Consider the following 25,819-nt stretch of genomic DNA (forward strand, 5'->3'; position numbering starts at 1 on the left):
CAGTCTGTTCTGGTTGCTATAACAAAATACCTATGCCAAGTAATTTATAAGCAACAGAAATGCTTTGCTCACTGTTCTGGAGGTTGGGAAGTCCAAGACCAAGGTGCTAGCAGATCTGGTGTCTGCTGAGGGCCTGTTCCTTATAGATGTGTCCTCACATGGTAGAAGGGGCCAGGAGGCTCCCTTGGGTCTGTTTTAAAGGGCACTAATCCCATGCCTGAGGGCTCCACCCTCATGACCTAATCACCTCCTACAGGCCCATGTCTTAATACCATCACATTGCAGGTAGGGTTTTCAACATGGATTTTGGGGGGACACAAACATTCAGACCCTAGCAGTGACTGTCCACTGAGGGGTTGTGGGGAGAGTTAGCCAGTTGGTGTTTGAGCACACCGGACCCTTTGGACAAGGGCCCTTCACAGGGAAGAACATGATAGTAATTGTCTTCTCTTCCACATGAAATGTCATGGTATCACTTTGCCTTTTCAGTACTTGAAGTTACAGCTTTTAAAAATGTAAAATCAAGGTTTGTCCAAGGAATGAATCCTTTCCCTTTACATAGATTAATGTTATAGAATAGAGTTTCTAAGCATTAGATCCAAATGGTTTGGTTGGCTTTGTTTATGGGAGTGGGATAAGATATTCTTTATCTTCTCACGCCTTTTTTAAAAATACTAAGTGATATGATTTGGCTGTGTCCCCACCCAAATCTCACTTTGAATTCCCATGTGTTGTGGGAGGGACCTGGTGGGAGGTAATTGAGTCATGGGGGCAGGTCTTTCCCGTGTAGTTCTCATGAGAGTGAATAAGTCTCATGAGATCTGATGGTTTTAAAAAGGGGAGTTTCCCTGCACAAGCTCTCTCTTTGCCTGCCGCCATCCACATAAGATGTGATTTGCCCCTCCTTGCCTTCTGCCATGATGGTGAGGCCTCTCAGCCACACAGAACTGTAAGTTTATTAAACCCTTTTTCCTGTATAAATTACCCAGTCTTGGGTATGTCTTTATCAGCAGCATGAAAACAGACTAATATACTAAGTGTTATAGACTGAATGTTGTATCCCCCCAAAACTCATGTATTGAAATGAGGGCCTTTGGGAGGTAATTAAGTCATAAGGTGGAAACCTCATGAATGAGATTAGTGTCCTTATGAAAGAGACCTCAGAGAACTCCTCAGCCCCTTTTCCACCATGTGAAGACACAATGAGAAGATGGCCACTCATGAACCAGGAGGTAAGACTTCACCAGACACCAGATTTTCCAGTGCTTTGATCTTGAACTTTCCAGCCTCCTGAACTATGAGACACAAATGTTTGTTGTTTAAGCCACCCAGTCTATGGCATTCTGTTACAGCAGCCGGAATTGATGATGACAGAGTGTGATGGTTAGGTATTAACTTGGCTAGATTAAGGAATGTTTGGAAACCTAGTAAAGCATTTGTTTTAGGTGTGCATGTGAGGGTGTTTCCAGAGGAGATTAGCATGTGAGTCTGAGTGGACTGGGTAGGGAAGAGCCACACTGAATGTGAGTGAGCACTATTCAATCTGCTGGGGGTCCGGAGAGAATAAAATCAGAGAAAAGGTGAACGGGTCGATCTGTCTGCTGGAACTGGGTTATACCCTTCCTCTCCTGTTTTTGCACAAGGACTCCAGGCTCCCAAGCCTTTGAACTCCAGCATTTACACCAGTGGCCTCTGGGTTCTCGGGGCTTTGACCTTGGCCTGAGAATTACACCATCAGCTCTCCTGGTCCTGAGGCCTTCAGACTTGGACTGAGCCATGCTACCAGCATCCCAGGGTGTCTGGCTTGCACACAGTGTGTCACAGGACTTCTCAGCCTCCATAATCTCGGAAGTAATCCTGTTGATTTTCTCTCTACAGAATCCTGACTAATTCACTGAGCAAACTCTAGGATCTGGCAAACACAAATGCTGCCCTTCTAGATTTCTAACAGGAGGGAGAAGACTGACCAACATCTTGACTATTCTACTTATTATCTGTACAGCAACCCTTACCATACAAACACAGCACCAGGCTGACTGGCACAGTCACAGCCCCACCCTTTTATTGTCTACACTTTTTTTCCCTTTCTTGAGTGTTGTCAAGAGTTGTGCAAAGAAAGCAAGTTACCTGTGCTCCACCCAAGCATGTAGGAAGGACAGATGGCAACAAGGCAATGGAGGGTAGGGGTTGGGGGGCTGTGGTGGGGCACGGGGAGGGGACAGTAATAATATCCACCTGGAAGGGAGACTGCTGTGGGCTTGTCTCCTCCACAGATGAGCTGTGTGATCCTGCAGAAGTTACTCAGTATCTCTGAGCCCCGGAATCCTCAAAGGTAAAGTGGGAATGATAGTGAATGCACCTCATAGAACCATTCGGAGGATGAAATGTGCTCAAAGGGAGTGTAGGGTAGGTCCTCAGTGAAGAGTTGCTCCCCCATGACGGCAACTCAAAAGCTGTATGTGTTCTCCTGGGTCACCCGTACTTCACAGTAACTGCTTCAGGCAGATTCAGAGGAGGTTTCTCCTGTCCAGGACACCCTCTCTAAACACTATCCATCCTCAGGCTGCTTTTCAGTCCATGGTCCCAGCAGAGGCTTCTAGAAGGGAGCCATGAACTCATTCCCCAAGTGCCTGCCTTTCTGCTCATGATAAATTTAGACAGGAGGCAGGTGGATCGCCTGAGGTCAGGAGTTCGAGATCAGCCTGGTCAACATGGTGAAACCCTGTCTCTACTAAAAATACAAAAAAATAGCCAGGCGTGGTGGTGGGCGCCTATAATCCCAGCTACTCAGGAGGCTGAGGCAAGAGAATCGCTTGAACCCAGGAGGCGGAGGTTGCAGTGAGCCGAGATTGCGCCACTGCACTGCAGCCTGGGCAACAGAATGAGACTCCATCTCAAAAAAAAAAAAAAAAATTTAGACAGGAGGAAGGACCAGCCAACAGCAATGAAAAGCAGCTCTTAGGCACTGGGTGTTCTTCCCACAGGGCCCTCAGGTCTCACAGCCAGGAAAACAGTTGGTGGAGAACTGGAGAAAAGTTTCCCTTCATTCTCCCTGGCGGGTTGTATTTCAGAGGTGGTACGTGGGCAGAGCATCTTCAGGCCTTTCCCAATCCATTTAAGGGCAACAAAGAGAAATGAAAATATTTCCACTCCCCCTCCCCTCACTATCCCTCCTAGCTCCTCCCCTTGCCATTCTTCTTTGCTTTTCTCTTCTCATTTCATAACTCCAGTAGCTCTTTCAAAGTATCCTGGTACCAACTGGACCACAGAGAATGCTGTTTTTTCCTACCCTCGAAAGATGATTCTAATAATAATTTTGAAGCAGAAACTTCAAAGCCAAGATAATAAATATTGTTTTTAAAAAACTTCATTGTTTTGAATGAAAAAGTCCTATATGTTATTGTGAAAAAAGGAATCAAATAGTCCATATGTATGTATTGTAAAGTTCCCCTCCATCCTCACCAATTTTCCTCAATTGCGTTCCTTTGAAGTGAGCATCACTAAACAGTTCGGCGAGCATGTTTCCAGATATTTCTAACTTGGTCACTGGACAGATATGTAGTAATGGCCTACAGTGTTCTAGGCAGGGAAGTGTGCTAGGTGCCCTGGGGCCCAGTGGTGAACAAATACAAATCTCTATGCTGTGCTGGGTGCAGTGCTGCACACCTGTAATCCCAGAACTTTGGGAGGCTGAGGTGGGAGGATCCCTTGAGACCAGGAGTTCAAGACCAGCCTCGGCAACACAGGGAGACCCTGTCTCTACAAAAAATAAAAAATTAGCCAGGTGTGGCAGTGTGCACCTGTAGTACCAGCTACCCAGGAGATTGAGGCATGAGGATTGCTTGAGCCTAGGAGGTCAAGGCTGCAGTGAGCTATGATTGCACCACTGCTCTCCAGCCTGGGCAATAGACTGAGACCCTGTCTCTTAAAAAAAAATCGATATACATATATATGTGTGTGTATATGTCACAGATATTAGCAAAAAATAATACTTTATGTTAAATAATATCTCAGAGCCACTTTTTCATGTTAGTGGCTCAGATAATACATACATATTGATTTTGAATATCTGCATCATATTCTGTTTTAAGGATATACCACAATGCTTACAACTTGTGTATGCTATCTTAAAAACAAGCTGCATTTTCTCTGCTTGTGGAATGTTGAGCAACCTGCTTCCTGTATCCTGCTTGAGCAGAACCTGGTACACTCTGGACAGTGTTGCTCTGGGGCCTGTCCCCTCGATGAGAGTAGAGAGAGAGCTGACTGAGTGTGCTGACACTGGGACCCCTTCATCAGGCAGACAAGTCCAGCACCAGGAGCATGATGTGCCTGCCCAGGGTGCCCAGCTGGCCAGTGACATGGCTGAGTTCGTACCCAGGTCCCCCTGACTCCAAAGCTCCAGCTAACACTGCTCCCATCACCCCCTGCTGCCCCGAAAGGCAGCTGTCTCTCTCTCTCTCTACACACATTGCTGGGTATCATCCTGACTGCAGCACTCCTTTATGCAGAAAATTCTGCAGGCTACTATTAAACAATGGGAAAAGAAGGGGAGAAAATAAACTTGAGGTCATGGAAAATGCAGCCAGAGGAGGTTAGTGTGTGTGTGTGTGTGTGTGTGTGCACGCGCGCGCGTGCGTTCTTAAAATTAACTACTTTTCTGTGCCTGACAATAGGGTGGTGTGTGCACAGGCCACAGGCATGTGTGTGCATGTGTGTACACGTGTGTGCAGGGGCATGGTCAGTGAGTCCCCCCTCAGTGGTTATGGGCAGCAAATGCTAATGTTTTAAGCAGTTAGAGGAGAATGGAAGAAGCTCGGCTCTTCCTCCCCATTATTTGCTCCCCCCTCCATCCCCTCCTTCTCTCCTTTGGAGCTGCTAATGATTCCTCAGTCTTAACACTCAAGTTCACCCTCCTCCCGGAGGCACCCTCCCAGGCGAGGGCACTGCGACTACACGGAGGTTCGGGCCACTCCTGGGCCGCTTCTTAGCTGGGTGGTGAAAGCAAAAATGCCGCCTAATTGGTTACTGGCCCTTTCTCATGAATGAAGGAGGTTTCTGTTTTAAGAAATAAAGTGACTCCTCAGTCGTTGATTCACTGCCCACAGGGAGATTTTGAGCAGAGGCTTCCTAGGCTCCGTAGAAATTTGCATACAGCTTCCACTTCCTGCTTCAGAGCCTGTTCTTCTACTTACCTGGGCCCGGAGAGGGTGGAGGGAGGCCGAGGGCGACCCAAGGTGGAGAGAGACGAGTAGCCGCCGAGAGCCGACCACCCTCCGGGCCCGGTCTGTCTGTCCGTGGTGGTTCTAAGGTAAGTTATTCGGAGTTGTCACTTGCCTGGTCTTATTTCTTCACCACTGACCTATTTTCCAAAACACGCTGTTTCTCCTTTACTGACATGTTCTGCCTCTACCTTCCTCTGTCTTCCTCTCCCCTCCTTTACCTTGATCGCACAGAGACCATCTTAGCTGCGAAATTGACAGTGAAGTTTGTGCCGCGAGGGTGTGTTGCTGGTATAGTATTTCAGGCCCGAGCGCCCCGCCGGGTTAACCCTTCGAGGAGAGGACAGCTCGGAGCTGCCTGGGAACCCTTCGTGTGGGTACTTAGTGTCCCCACAAGTTTCCATGAAGAATTCAAACCCCACTTCTCCAAGGAGAGAGCCAGTGATGGCAAAGATTAAGTAATTGGCTTTCAGCCCCAGAACACGTCAGTGGCAGAGTTTTCTCGATCCCTGTTTCGTGCAGTGGGGAAAAAAACCAACAGCACATTCTTGGGCAAGGAAGTTCTGCGGAGCTGTGTGCTGGCTGTGAGCCGCCTCCCGGGCCCTCTCCGCAGCCGCCCTCCCAGGCTGGCGCTCCACGGAGCCTTTGGGAACAAGGGGGAGAAATGCCAGTACTTGATCTTAGAAGCTAATCACGCTTCTTGTGACTTTCAAGTTCAAGATGGTATCTTAGACTAGGCATTTTTTTTTTTTTAAAGGAACAAGAGAACAAGAGGCCAAATAATTTTTTTAAAAAGACAAGAAACTTGGTTCCCTGTTCACTTCTTGTGGTTCTGTGACTGAGGCAATTCACTCTGACTCCCCTAGGTCTGGATTTCTTCATCAGTAAATTGATGGGGGTAGTGAACTAACATGAGTGAGTCAAATTCCCTTATAATACAAAGCCAGGATAGTCCCATGGGGGTAGCGGTAATGGGTGGTCTTCAAGACTTGTTTTGTTTACTGATTATTCACATATTTTAATTTTACCTCCCACTACCCGCTGGTAAGCCCCTTGAGGAAAAGGACTTTGCTTCCTGATACATTTCTACCCCCTAGAATCCAGCATGCTACCAAATGCTTGGTAGGTGCTCGCATCCCTTCCATGTCAGCTGCTTTGAGTTAGAGGTAAAGTAGCAGTCAGGGTGAGAGGCTGGGGGACACGTGGCTCTGCGGGAGAGCTGCCTGGAATTAAGGCCTTATTATTGGCTCTAGCCAAATAGGAGAAAACAGGGAGTTTCTCGAATTAGTTCATATTCCATTTGGGTTACCCAGGAAGGATCATCGTGCTATATTGCCCACAGAGTCAAGGCAGGCCAGAGAACTGGCAGACAAGCCCAGCTCCAGAAGCCAGAGTTACTGCTGTAGCTGGACCAGTCACTGTGTGTGGGGCCTTTAGTGGGAGGGGAAGGGAAATTGTGAAACACATCCTAATACCATGTAAGGGTGATGACTGTGATTAGACACATTATTAGATGGCGGATACACAGAATCCTTAACCTTTTCCAGACCGTGACTTAAAAAACAAGTGTTATTGCTTCTTTTTGGCAATTACTTGCCATCAATACAGTTCAAACAGGCTCTAGCTGACAGGGATGGGCTGATGCAGGGCTTTTGGTATTGCTAATCTGCTTCTGTGGGATATCAAGGTCCCAGTATATCCATGTCATGTTTTTAAGCATTTCTGTCTATTCCCCTGGGATGAAAGGACAGGAATTTCAAGATATTTCACCTGCAGTGAGTTCCTGATTTTATTTTCAAACAATGATGCACCATTATCTGAAAGCAGGCTAACTGTTGTGCGCTTGCCAGCCTCGCTCTAATCCTTAAAGGCCATACGCCACAGTCATTCTTAATCTGCTGCTGCAGCTACCAGTCATTCCGTGACGAAGCATCAAGAGATGGATAATGTAGTTACTCTGCTCTGTTCATAGCGTGGGGTGGGCTAAACAGGAATGAAGTCTGGGTAATGTACCAACATATCAGATAGAAAGGCTCTTAACTCAGGGTTATTCATTTTTGGAGGGTGTAGAGACAGAAAATGTTAAAGCCTGCTTCTCCTGGGATTAAGGAGTTAGTGACTTTCAGATGCTCTGAAAATAAAAAGAAGAGGAGAAGACTGTCATATTTGCAGGCATTCTTTAACAGGCATTCAGAAAGATTATGGTGGGGTAGTTTGTCTAAATTAAATCTATGTTTTACACACTGCAGAATGGAAATCTCAGAAATATCCTGAATTCAAATCATTTTTCTGCTGCAGGCAATTTTAGATTAGCTTCTAAAATCATGTATGAATTGCAGGCAATGCTGCAGAAAAGAAAGAGAACACAGATGAGGCACATTCAACTTTAAATTCCTTTCAGATCCAACGAAATGGCCCCTGATGTTTGATCACATTTCCTTATCAAAACAATCCTGCAGTCCTTCCGTGAGAAAGCATCTGGGGATTGGAATCAAGAAGCTGCCCCTCTGGGCCTCTCCTGTTTCTTCCCAATGCGTTGTCACCAAGATATTTTTAGTTCATGAAACCCAGGCTATCCTTTCTCTCACTGTCTTTGCCTCCCGTGCCCAGCAGGCCTCCTAGGAGCATACATGTGCTTGGTTGTGACTACTCAGCTCATTCTGTAGCTGTGTGTGCATGCCTTGTGTGTGTGTGTGCCTTGTGTGTGTTCGTGCCTTATGTGTGTGCACGCCTTGTGTGTGTGCCTTGTGTGTGTGCGTGTGCCGTGTGTGTGCACGCCTTGTGTGTGTGCCTTGTGTGTGTGCGTTCCTTGTGTGTGTGCGTGTGCCTTGTGTGTGTGTGCCTTGTGTGTGTGCGTGCCTTGTGTGTGCACACCTTGTGTATGCACGTGCCTTGTGTGTGCGCGCCTTGTGTGTGCGCGCGCCTTGTGTATGCACGTGCCTTGTGTGTGTGCGCGCGCCTCGTGTGTGTGCGCGCCTCGTGTGTGCGCGTGCCTCGTGTGTGTGTGCACCTTGTGTGTGTGTGCACCTTGTGTATGCGCACCTTGTGTATGTGCATGCCTTGTGTGTGTGCGCGCCTTGTGTATGCACAGACCTTCCTGGATACCAGAAGTTGCAGACTGGCTGAAGCAGGGTGGTGATCCTTAGGGCTATGCTGGTTTGGCTTTGTTCCCTGATAAGGCAGCTCAACTCAAGCCCTTTAGGAGGGCCAGGACTGACCAGAGCTCCCAGCCTGTGCCCCTCTCCTTGTACCCACAGACCTAACTGCCTGGGGTCTTGGCAGCTCCCCCAGCAATGAGGGATACTTGGCTCTCTGCTGCCTCATTGTTTTCCTGCAGTCAGGATGCCAATGTTTTTTCCCTTTTCCCTTCCCAGAGTCAACAGGTCTCCCTCCCAGCTCTGACCTCTCTTCCTACTCTGAGCTGTCTGTCCAAACTCTTCCTGGCCTTCCAGCTTACCCTGACTCTTGCCTTTAACCTGTATTCATTCTTTCCCTTCCCTTCCAACTGCCCCTTCTCATATCCAGCACTATATAAACATTACAAGTTAAATAAGTATCTCTCCTACACCAATAAAGGGCACATCCAAAAAATCTTTCAGCATTTCCCCACTTTCCTTCTCTCCATTCTCCTTCCTTCTTTTCTACCCCTTCCTCTGCTTCATTCTGTGGCTGGGGCTGAATTAGGGATCACACATGTGTGCTTAGAGCAACCATCTTATCTGAAGAAACAGAAAAACAAAAAAACAATGACAACAACGGAAAAAAAAACAACATGGGCTGGTTTGAGGTTGTTCTTTAAATGTTTATTACAATTTCTAAAGTGATGGAGTCAGTGTGTTCCCATTAGTCCTTCTCCTCCTCGTTTAGTAGCTCAGAGGAGTCCCACAGCAAACTTCTCAAATCAGGTCAGTTCACACTGCACTGCCTTCGGCCTGATGTGAGTCTTACTGTGCTGCATTATGTCCAAGGGCCAGTAAATGTTCCCTTCCTTCCAGGGCTCACCACTGTTTCAAATCCTCTGGCAAGCCCAATGGAAGAACTTCTCTGTCTGGGAAATTCTGCAAGTAAACTTGGAAGTATTTGTTCACTGGAGTTTGAATCTGAGCCGAACAGTTCACTTAAAACCAACCTTCCGCTAAGCAAACCAGTGTTATGAAAGTTTGCATGCATCTGGGCAGTAAACAAAGGACATTAATGAGTTTAAAGATTTTTTTTAAAATCCATGACTTTTGGACACTTATTTAAAAGATGATTCTCCAGGGAATGAAGTGAGGCCTTGAGAATCTTATAATTGAGTTTCTGATCCAAAGTAGATCTCAGAATCCTTCCAGCTGTAAATTTAAAGATGTCTTTTTTATGCCCACCTGAAATATTCATGCTGTGTGTCTCTAGGACTCTTCAAACCTATTCCTGACTCAAAGAAAGCCTAAGAAAAAAATCTAAGCAGTTGTGAACACCGAGGCCTGATTATGGAAGAGCTGATAATATGGTTTATTAATTACTCAGGCTGCTCACTCCTGCCCTTCCTCTGTTCCTTGCTGTGCTATTTGTCTTCTTTCGGGGACATAACACCTTCATTAAATCCCATCCGTCCTTGCCTTAGAGTTGTCCCCTGGAAGATAGGCCCCCTCTAGATGCATCACCATTTATCATCACCCTTTGTTGGTGCTCTGTCAACCAGTTTTCAATTTATTTTGAATTCAGTTTATGATTAAAATTTAATGAGATCCAATCAAGTGCTTTTCTGAAATCAAGATGCCTCTGCAGCCTCATCTGTATCCTCTATTGTAATGGCGTGAAGGAAAGCCATGGCGGATTTCCAGCCTGGCAATGCTGTACAGAACACAGGTGGCCTGCTTCTGTGCCTCCTCAGTTTCAAGGTGAATGACTCTGAAGGATATTTATTCCAGAATCTTCTAGGGGTTACATGGCTTCCCCATCCCCCTTTTTTCCCTCCTAATAGCTGAACCAGTCTGTGCTCCCAACTGAGATGCAAGCAGTTAAGTGCACAGGCTCTGGTGCCAACCTGCTTAGATTTGAATCCCAGCTCTGCTACTTACTGGATGTGTGACCTTGGAAAAGTTACTTACCTTCTCTATGCATCGCTTTTCCCATCTGTAAAATGGGGCTGACGATAGTACCTATGAAATAGAGTGGCTGTGAGGATTAAGTAAGTTAATACATCTATCACACTTGTAACAGCATTTCCCACATAGTAACCATTCAATAAATATTAACAATGATTGCTAACAAAGAGTAGTTTCTTAAGTATGTCAGTTTCATTAGGTTTGTATTTTGGCTTATCAGCCTATAATCTATATCAACAGTAAACTACAACCCTAGAGCCAAAATTTACCATAACCTGTTTTTAGCACCAGCCTATTGCTCAGAATGGTTTTTATATGTTTAAAGGATGTTTTTTCTTTTTTTTTTTTTTTTTGAGACAGAGTCTTGCTCTGTCACCCAGCCTGGAGTGCAGTGGCGCGATTCACTGCAACCTCCGCCTCCCGAGTTCAAGCGATTCTCCTGCCTCAGCCTCCTGAGTAGCTGGGACTATAGGCACATGCCACCATGTCTGGCTCATGTTTTGTATTTCTGGAGAGATGGGATTTCATCGTGTTAGCCAGGATGGTCTTGATCTCCTGACCTTGTGATCCACCCACCTCACCCTCCCAAAGTGCTGGGATTACAGGCATGAGCCACTGACCTGGCTAAAAGATGTTTTTTATTTTAAAAAAAGCAGACTATGAGACAGACACAGCATGTGGCCTCTAAAGCATAAACTATTTACTATCTGTCTCCTTTGCAGAAAAAGTTTGACAGCCCCTGATTTATATGGTTTAATGGAAAGAGCTTGGAGATCTAAAGGCTTGATTTGGCTTCACCCATCACTTGTTAAGTGACTATGGGAAAGCTACTCAATGTGTCTAAGCCTCTGTCAAACAGGAATGGCAAAGGGGTAAAACTAACCCTGCTTATGGTCTAGGCTTGTTTTAAGAACCAAAGGAGATGATGTGTATCAAATGTGCCGGAAATGACTCATATATACCCATGTTTGTTAAAAAGATATGGTCTCTATACATTAGGTTCATGGAATAGGATTAGCACCTGAGTGTAAAACCAGGGAATACTGCCTTTAAAAAGAGAGCTCCAAAGCCAGATAACAACTGCAGTTGTAGTTAGTTGCAGTAAAAATTTTAAAAATAGCCATTGGTTTTTGAGAGCTTGATAGGGGCCAGGCTCTACATTCAGCACTTTATTTGTATCTACTCTTTATCCTCACAACACCCCTATGGAGAAGTGTTGCTATTTTCCCTGTTTTGCAGATGAGAAAACTGAGGCCCAGAGAAGTTCGGTAACTTTGTCAAGATCACAGATCTAATCATGCTGCTAGCTGGCACAGGGAGAATATAACCCTAGGGAGTCTGAACCCAGAGCCTGTGCATTTAAGTATTGCATACTTTCCCACACCCTGGAAATATGTGTTGATTTAGGGTAAGCCCATCTGGAAGGCAGAAGCCACAGTTCACTGTGAATGTGGGCATTAAGTCTGTTCATGTCAGCCCTGGGAGAGACTTGCTTCCACACAGGCCAGGGTGGAGTCTGACGGACCTGAAGAAAGGGAGGCAGGCATGATGGGAGAAAAAGCTTTTTGATGAACTGTGAGATCAGAACGGTAGCGTTGTGAAGACTAATAGGCTCTGTTTCAAAAAACTAGTGAGTTAAGGAAGATTGTGCTAGAGGAGGAAAAGGTTGCTGGGAGCAGACATGAGCAAAGAGTTGGAGGCAGCTCAAGGGGGTTGACTGAGAGCTGTGACAAAGAGAGAAAGAGGGTGAAGCATGGGAAAATCTGTCACTGGGACACCAAGGGAGCATTGTCACATGGATGTCAGGGCTGCTGACATCTGGATGTGATATTATTTGTAAAACTAGGTGGCTCGGGGCAGAGTAGAGGAGCCCAGAGAAAGGTCTCAGGCCCAAAGAGGCAAAAAGGAGACAAAGCAAGGGACCTGGAGAAACTGACGGAGACTTGAGGAAAGATGCCTGTCAGATCCAAGAGCTAGAACCACAGCTCATAGTCCAAATGGTGATGAGAGTCCAGAGATGAAAAGCTGTTGTCAGGCTGGGTGCGGTAGCTCACGCCTGTAATCCCAGCACTTTGGAAGGCTGAGTCAGAAGGATTCCTTGAGCCCAGGAATTTGAGACCAGCCTGGGCAACATGGCAAGACTCTGTCATTACAATAAATAAACAAATAAATAAATAACTGGGCATAGTGATGCACACCTGTGGTCCCGGCAACATGGGAGGCTAAGGCGGGAGGAATACCTGATCCCAGGAGGGCAAGGCGGCATTGAACCGTGATTATGCTACTGGGCAACAAAACCTAGTCTCAAAAAAAAAAAAGGAAAGAAAAGCTACTGTTGTCTTTGGGGTTTAGTTGCATGTCCCTGGAAATCAGCTCTGTCCCAGCTCGTGCCCACCCATGCGTACCCGAGGCCCATGTTCTCATCCCCTGCTGAATGGATTATTTATATTTGAAGAAATATGTTCACTCTCTCCTGGGTGGTCTCATGAGTTCCTCATTCGCATTGGTTCTTAATCTTTGTAAGCATCAGAATCACTAGCAGAGCCTTTCCTTTTCATTTTTTATCTTTTAAGTCTATATAGATGCACTTGTTACAAAACTTAAATGGTATAAAATGTTCTGAAAAGCAAAGCTCTTTCCTACCCCATTCCCAGCCATCCGGTTCTTTTCCCAGAGGCAACCACTGTTCCTCATTTCTTTTGAGATGGCAGACATACGACCTTATATCATACAAAGGATGGCATACCCTACACACTGTGCCACTCTTGAGTTTTTTAACTTAATAAATCTTAGAGATACTTCCATTTGAGTTCACACGGCCCTTCCTCATTCTTTCTTAAAGGATGTGGAGTGCTTATTGTACAGATATACTACAGCTTTAAAAATCAGAACCTTTAGACATGGACCATGTCCAGTGTTAGCTATTATGAACACTGCTGCGTTGCCTGTCTTCAAAGCCTCTTCATTTCACACAAGATATACATATCCCAGCACTTCAGGAGGCCAAGGTGGGTGGATTGCGAGGTCAGGAATTCAAGATCAGCCTGGCCAAGATGGTGAAACCCCGTCTCTACTAAAAATACAAAAATTAGCCAGGCATGGTGGCGGGTGCCTGTAATCCAAGCTGCTCAGGAGGCTGGGTCAGAGAATTGCTTGAACCTGGGAGGTGGAGGTTTCAGTGAGTGGAGATCGCACCACTGCACTCCAGCCTGGGTGATAGAGCAAGACTCCATCTCGAAAAAAAAAAAAATACATATCTCTCTGCAGAGGAAATTCTTAGAAGTGAAATTACTAGGTCAAAGGGCATAAGCTTTTAAAATTCTAATAGTTATGACCAAATTGCACAGATTACATTTCCCTTGGCAAAGTATGACCTGTTTACTTGTAGGACTTAGACAAAAATACACTAATATTTTACAAACCATAAACAAAAATACTGAAGAGTCTCTAGGTGTGGGGCCTGGGCATCAGTATCTGGAGCCTCAGAGAAGAGTTCTGAGCCAGGAACTCTCCTGGGTTTCCTCGCCCTCCAGCCCCGCTCTCCCACCAGGATTTGCGGAAGTGCTGGTGAGCCTGAGACCACCCAGGGTGCTACCAGCATGGGGGATCCCAGGGTCCTAGCTGGCAGGTCTGTTCCCCTGAGGAGTCAGTTCTTTCTCCCTAGGTCATGGCTGGAAAACAGGGCTTTTCCACTTCAATCCAGGTGCCGCCCTCTGGTAGAGACTAGAGCAAAGGCCCTGCCAGGGTTACAAGCATATAAATATGGAGAAAGCCTGGGAAAAAAATGGAAAACCAGAAAAACGGCTTGGGTCAGAATAAGCAAGAACCAGGCTCACATGCACAGCTGTTCCATTGGTTGTATGCCCCAGAACCCGTCTCTGTCCCCAGTTCATGCTCACCCGTGCTTACCCGGGGTACACGCTCTCACCCTCTGCTGAATGCTTTTTCATATTTTAAAAATACAGTGGTGAGATACTGAGTGATTATTTTTTAATGTTTAATATTTTTACACTATTGACATGAAAGACAAAAGAGATAAAATTGCCATCCCTGACCATAACCCATTAATGTGCCAGTGGCCCCCTTTGTGGCATTTGTTTTGTTTTGTTTTGTTTTGTTTTGTTTTGTTTTTGAGACGGAGTTTCACTCTTGTTACCCAGGCTGGAGTGCAATGGCGCGATCTCGGCTCACCGCAACCTCCGCCTCCTGGGTTCAGGCAATTCTCCTGCCTCAGCCTCTTGAGTAGCTGGGATTACAGGCACGCGCCACCATGCCCAGCTACTTTTTTGTATTTTTAGTAGAGACGGGGTTTCACCATGTTGACCAGGATGGTCTCGATCTCTTGACCTCGTGATCCACCTGCCTTGGCCTCCCAAAGTGCTGCAATTACAGGTGTGAGCCACCGTGCCCAGCCCCTTTGTGGCATTTGTAATTGTTCTCTGTGACTGCCTCAGGAGAGTTGTCAGTGTTGCTCTTTTTCTGCCAGTTCAGGCAGGGGGCTGGGGCTGGAAGGGGCCCATGTGGCAGTGACAGGCGTGCCCCACCCTTTTCTCTTCTGGGTGGAGCTCTGCAGAGGCATGAAAACAGGCACCTCCCTGCCTGGAATCTAAGAACAGATGCTCCCGTCACACTGGCTGATGGCATCACCTTTATTCTGCAAGTAAGTGTTGTGATCAATCCTGCCCATGGGCAGGACCTTTGGGCATGGCCCAGACCTACCTTGGGTGCTTGACCATAGTGGGCATTTAATGTTCGTGAGAGAAAAAAAAAAGAAGAGGGAAGGGTCACCCATGTGGCATAATTTTAAGAACTGAGGACCAGGCCTGCCAGATACTCCTTTCTACTCAACACTGTTGTTGACAACATTCTCGTGGTCACTAATCCAGCTACATGGACCTGTACCTGCTCTGAAATAGGCATCAATTATGTATTCATTCAACAAATCTTCATTGAGCACCTACTATGTGCCAGATGTAGTTCTAGGCATTGAGAATATAGCTGTAAATAGTCCTAGCTACTTGGGAGGCTGAGGTAGGAGGATCACTTGAGCCCAGGAGTTTGAGGCTGCAGTGAACTATGATCTATGCACTGCCCTCCAGCCTGGGTGACAGAACAAGACCCCCATATCACAAAGAAAAAGAAAAGCGAAAATCATACCCTCAGGAAGTTTATATTCCGGGAGAAGGGAGAGGCGATGAGCAAACGAGATTATTAGATATTTGTGTGTAACATACACATTTGAGTAATATATAAGACAGTGATAACTGCTGGAGAAGAAGATAAAGCAGGGAAGGGAGATGGGAATGAGAGGAGACTGTAAACATTTTAGAGAGCATGACCAGGGTGACCTCAGCGAGGTGACAGCAGAGGAAAGACCTGAAGGAGAAAGGAAGGGAGCCAAACAGCTGTGTGTGGGGGGAGAACATTCGGGGAAGAGGGTGAAACAAGCGCTAAGGTGCCGGCTGTGGGTTTTCTGCATGTTACTTAGTTTCCTCTCTTAGGCTGGATCACAGCAACTTGAAGGTAGAAAGATGTTTTCTGTGCCTTCAGAAATTACTGTGATTATCTCTCACTGCATACCCTTTTGTACCTGTTGAATTTTGTATCACTTGTGGTTATTTAAAAAGTATAAAAATTATTTCTGTTGGGCTTGTGCTTCAGAAGGGGGATACACAGCATTGAGTTGGACACATAGTTGGAGTCTGTAATTATCTGCTATTTGAGTATTTGATAGTGACATGTTTGAAACACCAGGGTCCGTTTTGAAGATTACTAATTCCATAGTTTTATTAGAAGTTGTTTCTTGCCATGCCAGGTTTATTTACTAAATATTCAAAAACCATGTGTTCCTTTTTGGACTAGTTTTTTTTTTTTTCTTTTGAGACAGAGTTTTGCTCTTGTCACTCATGCAATGGCATGACTTCGGCTCACTGCAACCCTCGCCTCCCGGGCTCTGTCAATTCTCCTGCCTCAGCCTCCCAAGTAGCTGGGATTACAGGTGTGCACCACCATGCCCAGCTAATTTTTGTATTTTTAGTAAAGACAGGGTTTTACCATGTTGGCCAGCCTGGTCTTGAACTCCTGACCTCAGGTGATCCACCTGCCTTGGCCTCCCAAAGTGCCGGGATTACAGGTGTGAGCCACCACGCCTGGCCCGACCAGTTTTTTAAAAATTATTTTTATTTCTTGAGACAGGGTCTTGCTCTGTCACCCAGGCCGAAGTGCTGTGGCACAATCTCGGCTCACTGCAGGCTGGACCTCCAGGGCTCAAGTGATCCTCTCACCTCAGCCTCCTGAGTAGCTGGGACTACAGGCGCATGCCACCACACCTTGCTAATTTGTTTAATTTTTGTAGAGACAGGGTCTCATTATGTTGCCAATGCTGGTCTTGAACTCTTGGGCTCAAGTAATCCCCTGCCTTAGCCTCAAAAGTGCTGGGGTTACAGGTGTGAGCCACCACACCCAGCCCCAGACCAGTTTTAACTGTGGAGTTCCCACCAGAGGATGACCTCAGATTTCCAGGTATGTGAGATGACGGGCTCATCACTTTTTTTTTTAAAGCCTCCTCCAAGTCCCTATTGGCTCTTCAGCTAGAAGAGTAGAATTTGTAACTTCTTTTCCTTTGGGTAGAAAAGCACTTCTAAGGTATTTACATTGGAACATCCAGAAAGAATGTAAATAGTTGTACCTGAAGGGCGAGGATTGAAAGCGAATCCCATGACAATAAGGAGAGGAGAGGAATTAGTCCGCTAGTCAGCTCACCACAAGTGCATGTGGAGGATGACACAACACTCAGCCAGGCCTTGAAAAAAAGACTTTTGTTTTCCAGCCAGCTGAAGAGCATGTTGTATGGCACATGCAATTTCATAACTGTGGAAAAATTACAAGAAAGAAAGGGAAAAAATGGTGAACATTTTTTAAATAATAAAAAGTTGTGATATTTATGGGTCTTTTTGGTAGGCTCTTGTTTGCTGAGAAATGCTGAGTGATAAATTATATTGTTTGCTGAGAATGATGGCGAGGAAAACCCCGCCCCCACCCCACCCCAGCCCCGCCCCCACCTCATCACACAAGTGGAAAACTACTTGGGGCATTCTAAAGTAGCAAAACAGTAGACGTATATCATACACCGGTGAAAACAATTCTTTAAGCACGGGATATGCGACCCTGCCCCCGTGGCTCCCTTGTGGAGAATACTTTCTAGTTTGTTCTTGATCGCTGGTAAGCAGGCACCAGCTGCCTACCTAGTTTATCTTGGTTCTATGAGAAAACACAGAACACCTGTTTGTTAATAATAATCACCTGTTCAGAGAGACTAATTACGTGGGTCAGAATCTGCTTAAGGCCTTCAGCCCATAACGCTGTCAGCCCTCTGAGGCTCTCAGGTTGGAAGGCTGTTGGCCCGCCGGATAGTCCCACTCTGCTGTTCCATGTGGGTGTCTGCTTCTTAATGCCTTCAGCGCCACCTGGATGGGGGTCTCTGCGGCCGAGCAGGTCTCAGTACTTGTTCATTTTTATGAGGTCTGATCACTTTAGCTGATGAGGTCTCCTTTTCTGCAGAGCCAATGAGTAAAGGACACACACAGCCTGAAAAGGACAAGGACAGGAAAAGGGAGAGATGGCAAGATGGAGGGAGAGCCAGCCCAAAATTAGAAGCTGAGTTTTCTGTTGGGTCAGAAAACAGAGCAAGGGTCATTGTGCAGCAGGTGGGTAAGTTTGATACCAAGTGGGAGAAGAGTGTCAAAGAGCATTCATTTGGCAGGGAGTGGTGACGTATCTTTTTATAGGCTGTTAAGTACATTTGGTGGCAAACTGCTGGCCCTATCTGTGTGAAGGGGGAGCATTTCAAAATGCTGTCATGATCCCATTGGATTGGGTACAGGGTGCAAGAGAAAGCGAATGCGTGCTCTCTGAAACTTGTCTTAGAACCATAATTTATGTAATCTGACTTTAGGTACAGTGAGCCCTCAGTAAATGTTTGTGGTTGAAATGCGAATTGGATTCAAAGTAGGAATTTTAAAATCCAGACACAATCCCTTCCCTCTCTCTAGTATTTGAAGTATGCTATGTACAAGCCTGGCATAGAATAACCCTCTGGGATTTCTTTTTCACTTGCTTGCACTTTTACAACACCTACTCTGCAGCCTCCTGCAAACCCCCAGTCACTCCTGTGTAGCCTCGTCCCTCGACTGCCTTCTTCCTGTGGTCAAGGAATCATCTCAACCCATTGAATGAGAAGAGGAGGCTGGTTTTCTTTCTCATTGTGTTAGGTTAATTAAGAGTTGTACTTCTTATAGCTAAAAGCAATATTGCCTGGACTGTGGGCTAAATGCTCTGCAAGCTAAGGTCTAGTTTAGTGAGCCTTGCTGGTTCAACTACATCACAAACCAGATGGTCATGTCTACCTCTGTTGCAGGCATAGTGCCCAGAGGGAATTAAGTCCTCCAAATGACCTAAAATTATTAGGTAGAAAATGTCACTCTGACCTTTTTTCAATGTGTTTTTTTAAACTTGGGCTTTCTTTTTTTGCTTTTTTAAAAAAAATAACCCTTTTATTTATTTTTTAAAATTAGGCAATAGTCAAATGGAACAAAATTATAAAAGTTCAAAAGGTGAAAACTCTTCCTCCCACTCCTCTCCCCCAGCTTAATTCCATCTTCAAAGGCAACCAATGTAGCAATGTCTCTGTATCTTCCACACGTTTTATACATATACAAGCAGATATGCACACATACACACATTCTTGTTGGTTACACAAAATAGCAGCATAGTATCCACATTGCTCTGTGCCTGCCTTTTTAAAAAAACTCAATATATCTTAGAGATCATTCCAATTCCATATCAGTTACTAAGATTTATTTCATCATGTATTCCAAGCACACACAAAGCAGCCCACATTATGATAATTTCTCTTTCCTCAATACTTGGAAGTTGATTTTCATCTGTGTTTTCCCCTTGCTGGTGAATGATTTCTACCACAGGATGGTCCAATCACATTCTTTGAATTGTCTTCCGGTTAAAATATCTTAATAAGCATTAGTGCTTTTGCCTGGAGCATAAGTAAACAATTGTATGTGATTAGGGCTCTGCAAGCACATTGGTGTCTCACTGTTAATTTAAACCACATCCTGAACCAGGCCCCTTAAGGTCATAAAAGGAGGACTCCAAGAATTGATCTGTCTTCTAAGGCTGTGGCATGTTTTCTCTTGTTCCAGAAACTAGAATGAGCCGAAGCATTCCTGTGGAGGTTGATGAATCAGAACCATACCCAAGTCAGTTGCTGAAACCAATCCCAGAATATTCCCTGGAAGAGGAATCAGAACCACCTGCTCCAAATATAAGGAACATGGCACCCAACAGCTTGTCTGCACCCACAACGCCTCACAATTCTCGAGCTCATCCAACCCTGAAACTTGCAAATCACCAGCGGCCTGTATCCCAGCAGGTCACCTGCCTGCGCACTCAAGTTCTGGAGGACAGTGAAGACAGCTTCTGCAGGAGACGCCCAGACCCAGGCAAAGCTTTCCCCTCTGGGTCCTCTGCAGTCAGTGAGCCCGAGTCTGAGTCTGTGGTCGGAGCGCTCCCTGCAGAGCATCAGTTTTCATTTATGGAAAAACATAATCAATGGCTGGGATCTCAGCTTTCAGCAGCTTCTCCTGACACTGGCCATGACTCAGACAAATCAGACCAAAGTTTACCTAATGCCTCAGAAGACTCCTTGGGCAGTAGCCAGGAGATGGTGCAACGGCCCCAGCCTCACAGGAACCAAGCAGGCCTGGATCTGCCAACCATAGACACGGGATATGATTCCCAGCCCCAGGATGTCCTGGGCATCAGGCAGCTGGAAAGGCCCCTGCCCCTCACCTCCGTATGTTACCCCCAGGACCTCCCCGGACCTCTCAGGTCCAGGGAGTTCCCTCAGTTTGAACCTCAGAGGTATCCAGCATGTGCACAGATGCTACCTGCCAATATTTCCCCACATGCTCCATGGAACTATCATTACCATTGTCCTGGAAGTCCTGATCACCAAGTGCCATGTAAGTGATATTTACCTCCTCTGGGCATTCTGGGGTGGGTGACTAAAGAAACAAGGGACTCACATCCAAGCTTTGTGTCACTAGACTGGCACAAAGAGGTCAGAATGCTGGGAGGGCATTCCGCTTCTCCTAGGGGCTTTCCACGTGCGGTTGGATTTGCAAAGGGCCTTCAGAGAATGCTTTTTCTTTTTCTTTTCCAAGATGGAGTCTTGCTCTGTCACCTAGGCTGGAGTGTGGTGGTGCGATTTCGACTCACTGCAACCTCCACCTCCCAGGTTCAAGCAATTCTCGTGCCTCAGCCTCCTGAGTAGCTGGGATTACAGGCGCACACCACCACACCCAGTTAATTTTTTAAAATTTTTAGTAGAGACGGGGTTTCACAATATTGACCAGGCTGGTCTCGAACTGCTGACCTTGTGATCCGCTCGCCTCAGCTTCCCAAAGTGCTGGTATAACAGGCGTGAGCCACCACACCTGACAGAGAATGCTTTTTTTAGCCTAAAGCATGTCCCACTTGGAATTTCCTTCTCTAGGGATCTTTAAGGACAAAACAGTTTCCTCTCTCTGGGTTAGTTTAACAAGCCTGCCTAGAAGCAGAGAGATGACCCAAATGATTTCTAGAAAATATATTTTTTGTTCTGATTCTTGGGCATATGGGTTCTTTCTTCTCTTCATGTTTCTTCCCCATCTTAGACTTGGCAGAGAAAGGGCTTTTAGTTAAAAACAAAGCAAAACAAAACAAAAAACCAGAAGGTGCCCAGAATGTCACCGAGACTCTTGGATTCGGGCCATTACATGAAATTGAAGTTGCTTCTGTGATTCTGTTGCTTAAACCCTTTTGGACGCTTAAGCCATCCACAGCTACCCTGCATTCCAGCCACTCAAAGACTGGCAGCCCCCCTGCTCGTCCTGATGGTTCACATCTCCATGCGTTTGCCACGCTCTTCTCTCTCTCCGGGATGTTCTTCCCCCTCTTGTGTGTTTGACCCAGTTTCTGAACACCTTTAAAAAAAAACCTGCTTTATCGAGATCTAATTTACATACTGTGAGGTTTACCCTTAACCCATTTTAAATACAAAATTCAGTAAATTTTAGTGTATTTACAGTTACACAACCACCATCAGACACATTTTTTTGAGACTTAGCTCAAGTGTACCTCTGGAAACCTCCCAGATCATGTTCTCCTTCAGGGCCTGACTCCCTGCTGCTCTGGCCCTGTTGGGATACCCAATGCCAGAAAGGCATCTAATTATCTGCTTGTCTCCTCTCCTTCCAGATTGCAGGCTTTTGCACATCCACAAACACAAACGTGTACTTTCAGTTCGTAATTCCCCAGCATTTAGTATGGTGTCTGGCACATACTAGACTCTCAAACTACTTCTGAAATAATATGTACTAGTGAAGTAAGCGTTTCTCAAAGTGATAAAGTCTTAGATTGAGATAAAAGCTCTATCACCATTTTTTTTTCCTACCACCATTCTTGATATTAAATCTCTGCTGAGGCCACTGGAAAATAACAATAGGGCTTTCCAGGTGAAACACAGGACTGTGAGATGTGATATTTTTCTTAGCAAATAAACACTCAAAGTAATTCAAAGAGTGTAGGAAGTGCCTGACCAAAGGCCTGATGCCCAACTTTAAAATAAATTATGGAAATAATCACAAATGCTTTGATCAACCATAATTTACATATTTGTACATGTATACTAAGTATAAAGCTTCCTAAAGTGAAGAGAACAACACAGTAATTCATAACTCAAAAAAAAAGGAAAACAGAAGAGATAGAGAAATGTAACTTAGAAGATGCTGGGAAGAAATAGGTAAGAATGAGTGTGAGATCAGGAATGAGGGCAGGGGCTGGGGAAGCAGGAGTGTGTGAAGAGAATGGGGCCTTAGGCTGGAGAGGGAGAAAGCCCCTGATGCCTAAAACTGGGACCTAGTGTATATATGTTGGGAAGCCAACAGAGTGGGAGCGCATGGATGCCACTGCCTGCTCTAAGTGCCCAGTCATAGGGTGGGTGTGGTGGTAGATTCCCTTAAGTGTGAATCACTGAGAACTGAATGTTGGCAAGGTCAAGGCTGCATTTCTCAGTGATTGCCATGTTAAAAAGGAATAATTTGTGAGAATAATACCATAAATTACTTTTTAACATTCTATTTGCATTTAAAGGTAATTTTTCACCTGGTACAGTGGCTCACGCCTGTAATCCCAGCACTTTGGGAGGCTGATGTGAGCAGATCACCTGAGGTCAGGAGTTCAAGACTCGGCTGGCCAACATGGTGAAACACTGTCTCTACTAAAAATACAAAAAAAAAGTTAGCCAGGTGTTGTGGTGGGCGCCTGTAATCCCAGCTACTCAGGAGGCTGAGGCATGAGAATCGCTTGAACCTGGGAGGCAGAGGTTGCAGTGGGCCAAGATCATGCCTGGGCGACAGAGTAAGAATCCATCTCAAAAAAAAAAAAAAGATAATTTTTCTGATCATTATAATATTTGGTCACTCCCAAAATTGGACTATGTCCAGAAGTTCAAAAAAGAAAATAAGTTTTCATATTTCTGCTACCCAAATAGAATTTCTTATTAGGGTTTTGACATATTAATTTTCAGTGTTTTTTCCTTTGCATATATTTTTAATGTAAAATTAAAATAATTTTCAGTGACATTGAATGTACTTATTCCAGCATCATTTAAAACTGCTTCATCATATTTCATCAGATGAATCTACCAAATTGTTATTTACCTATTCTTTATTGTCAGACATTTAAAATAGTTTCCAGTTTTCTGATCCAATAAGCAATGCTCTGACAGACATTGCCTACATATGTTTTACTTCCGATTAACTCCTTAGATTAATGCGAAGAAGTGTGAATACTTAAGGCTTTGTGATACAGTCCCAAGCAACTGGCTTTGAGTGCTAACAAGGGAAAGCCTCACTGTGATAGACAAAAAAAAGCATTGACTCATGTTATAATGAAGGTCCCAGGACCCTCTGGAAAATACTTCCCACTGGAAAGTACTTTTCCCGTTGTTGGAGCTGAAATGGCCCCCTTAGCAATCCAATCTTTGGAGGTGAGCATTGCCACAGTGGGGCAGGCTCCTTTAAAAGGCAAACACTCCTGACTGGGAACACTTTGTGTCTGTTGCCTCAGCACCTGCTTTCGTTCATCATTTCACCATCCCCTTGCTCTCTGTATTATTTCCTTCTATTGCGGGGTTGGAGAGAGACATCCAGGATCCTGAGGGCAAAAAGAGGTGTTGAAAGGCAGAGGGGAGAACTTGGATAGGAGATGGGAATAATTCACAGAAGATATACAAATAGCCACATGAGAACTAAACCAAGCTCAACATCATTAGATTTAAGAAGTGCAAAATTCTTAGAGATACCTTTCTCTGATTAGTTGTGCAAAAATAAAAACTTTGGACAACATCCAGTGTTGGTGGAGTTACAGAGAAATGAATATTCCCCATCACTCTTGATAGGAGCGTAAATTGGTGGAATCTCCCAGAAGGCAGTTTCACTACTGAAATTTTATATGTGCTTCCTCTTTGGCCCAGCAGTTTCTCTTACAGGAATCTATTAACAGAAACATTAAACAAGCATATACAAATACAAAAACAAGAATTTTTATTAAAGGATTATTGCATTGAAGTAAAAACAAAAACAACTACGATGCCTATCAATAAGGGGCCAGATAAGTAATTTGTGATTTATTTATACAATGGACCACTAGGCCCACATTGCACTGAATATACATTCTGACATCAAAAAGATTAAGTTGAAAAGCAAGAGCTGCAGTGATGATCGCATCCTTGTTTATTTTTAACTATATATGTTTATATATACATGTTAAGTCTAGAAGGACCTAATGGTGATCTTGGAAGGGAAGCAGGGAATTAAGAGGAGGCAGGTCTATTTTTTTCTAATTTCATATACTTTCATTAATTTTTTAAAATAGCAGGCCTGGCATGGTGGCTCACACCTGTAATCCCAGCACCCTGGGAGGCCAAGGTGGGTGGATCACTTGAGGTCAGGAGTTCGAGATCAGCCTGGCCAATATGGTGAAATGTTGTCTACTAAAAATACAAAAATTAGCCAGGTGTAGTGACAGGTGCCTATAATCCCAGCTGCTCAAGAGGCTGAGGCATGAGAATCTATTGAACCCGGAAGGTGGAGGTTGCAGTGAGCTGAGATCGTGCCACTGCACTCCAGCCTGGGCAACAGAACGAGACTTAGTCTTAAAAACACATAAAAAAACATAAAAATAAAAATAGCAACCAGGTATTTTGTAATTAAGAAATGAGTAAAAATTGAAAAGAACAAAGAGGAAGTGAGCGCATACAGAAGGCAAGCTCGCCCTAATTCACCTTGCATGTCCCTTGGCCCTGGCTCCCATCTAACTACAGAGAAGAGAGTCAGGGCTGCCAGTGCTGATGTCTTTTCTGCAGGGCATTACAGCCCTAGAATATTTATGAGGCTTCCAGCAGCAATGACTCCCACAAAGGTTGCTGTGAGGATTAAATGAGATAATGTATTAAAGGCACTAGGAAAGTGGCTGGCTGGTGGTAAGCCCTCAATACTAACAGCTTTTAGTTATTATTGTTATTATTTAAATGGATCCTGCAGCCCAGTTCTGCAGGGTGCTCCTCTACTTCCAGATCTCGCTCACTGGCACAGATTTTAAGCATTCAGGGCAGGTATACAAATGCTTAGTTTCATGTCAGGGCTATAACTGCACTTAATTGCCAAGAAAACCACTTCAAAAGAGCTGTTCACCTAAGGGATGCTTGTGCAGTTGGAAACCATGGCTACATGGCTCTACTCAGCTTTAGAAGAGCATTACTTCCTTACCAGTTAATGAATATATAAATAAATAATGATCACCATGCAAATTGCATATCTAAGCTTTTTGTAAGTTAAAGCAAAAATGGTTATTGGTCACCCCTTTCATGTAAAAAAAAAAAAAAAGTTTTCAAAGTAGGAGAAAATAAGGGAATAAGTCTGTGTTTTCTCCTCACCTGCCCCCTGGAGAAGTCGGCCTCCTGCTGCCTCCAAATCCTTCCACTGAAGGTTACCAGCATGGAGTTCATGGCTGTGCAATCAAATGAAACTCATGATACAAATATATTGGGAAAAGAGACAGAATTAAGTCTAAAGAGCCCTCATTTTATTATGAAATTCTTGCATTCTCTACCAAGGAGATTGAATAGAATAAAACTGTGGGTACATGGGTACAGTTGTACCTGTGGACCAAAAAAGGTGATTATTTGTGTGCTAGAATGCATGCACAATTAAAGTGAGGAAAAGAAATAAACCAGATGGAAGAAATGATAAAGAAGGAGTTGCCTTTCAGGAACCACAGCTGCTTACAGCTGTGGGAGTTCCTACAGCAGTTCATATTGGCCATTTTGTTTCCTGGCTAAACTGATGACATTATATCACAACGTTTTTTGACAACTTGAAAATCAGATTTTAT

At 44.9% G+C, this 25,819-nt stretch overlaps 1 protein-coding gene and 1 long non-coding RNA gene across 6 annotated transcripts in view; one reads left to right on the forward strand and one right to left on the reverse strand.

Moving 5' to 3' along the window:
- TRAF3IP2 (TRAF3 interacting protein 2) overlaps window positions 1–25,819 on the forward strand; it is an 86,702-nt gene that overhangs the window by 34,594 nt on the left and 26,289 nt on the right. For 2 of the 5 annotated variants that reach the window (XM_012438372.3, XM_012438374.3), the window contains exons 1-2: window positions 5,012–5,311; window positions 19,525–20,346. In XM_012438372.3, the coding sequence (XP_012293795.2) occupies window positions 19,533–20,346 (814 nt within the window). In that variant the 5' untranslated portion in view covers window positions 5,012–5,311; window positions 19,525–19,532. Of the gene's footprint in view, window positions 1–5,011; window positions 5,312–17,945; window positions 18,016–19,524; window positions 20,347–25,819 lie in introns of those variants that run through there. The other 3 variants (XM_064360771.1, XM_012438373.3, XM_064360772.1) reach the window with 2 other exon arrangements.
- On the reverse strand, window positions 9,004–17,231 carry LOC135268340 (uncharacterized). The gene is made up of 2 exons (XR_010336648.1): window positions 16,998–17,231; window positions 9,004–10,363 (listed from the first exon to the last, which is right to left on the reverse strand). It is a non-coding gene; the product is annotated as an uncharacterized LOC135268340 (long non-coding RNA).

This window comes from Aotus nancymaae, unplaced genomic scaffold (genome assembly GCF_030222135.1).
Source record: "Aotus nancymaae isolate 86718 unplaced genomic scaffold, 86718_ANA_hifiasm-v0.15.2.pri h1tg000040l, whole genome shotgun sequence".
In the NCBI taxonomy this organism is placed as follows: domain Eukaryota; kingdom Metazoa; phylum Chordata; class Mammalia; order Primates; family Aotidae; genus Aotus; species Aotus nancymaae.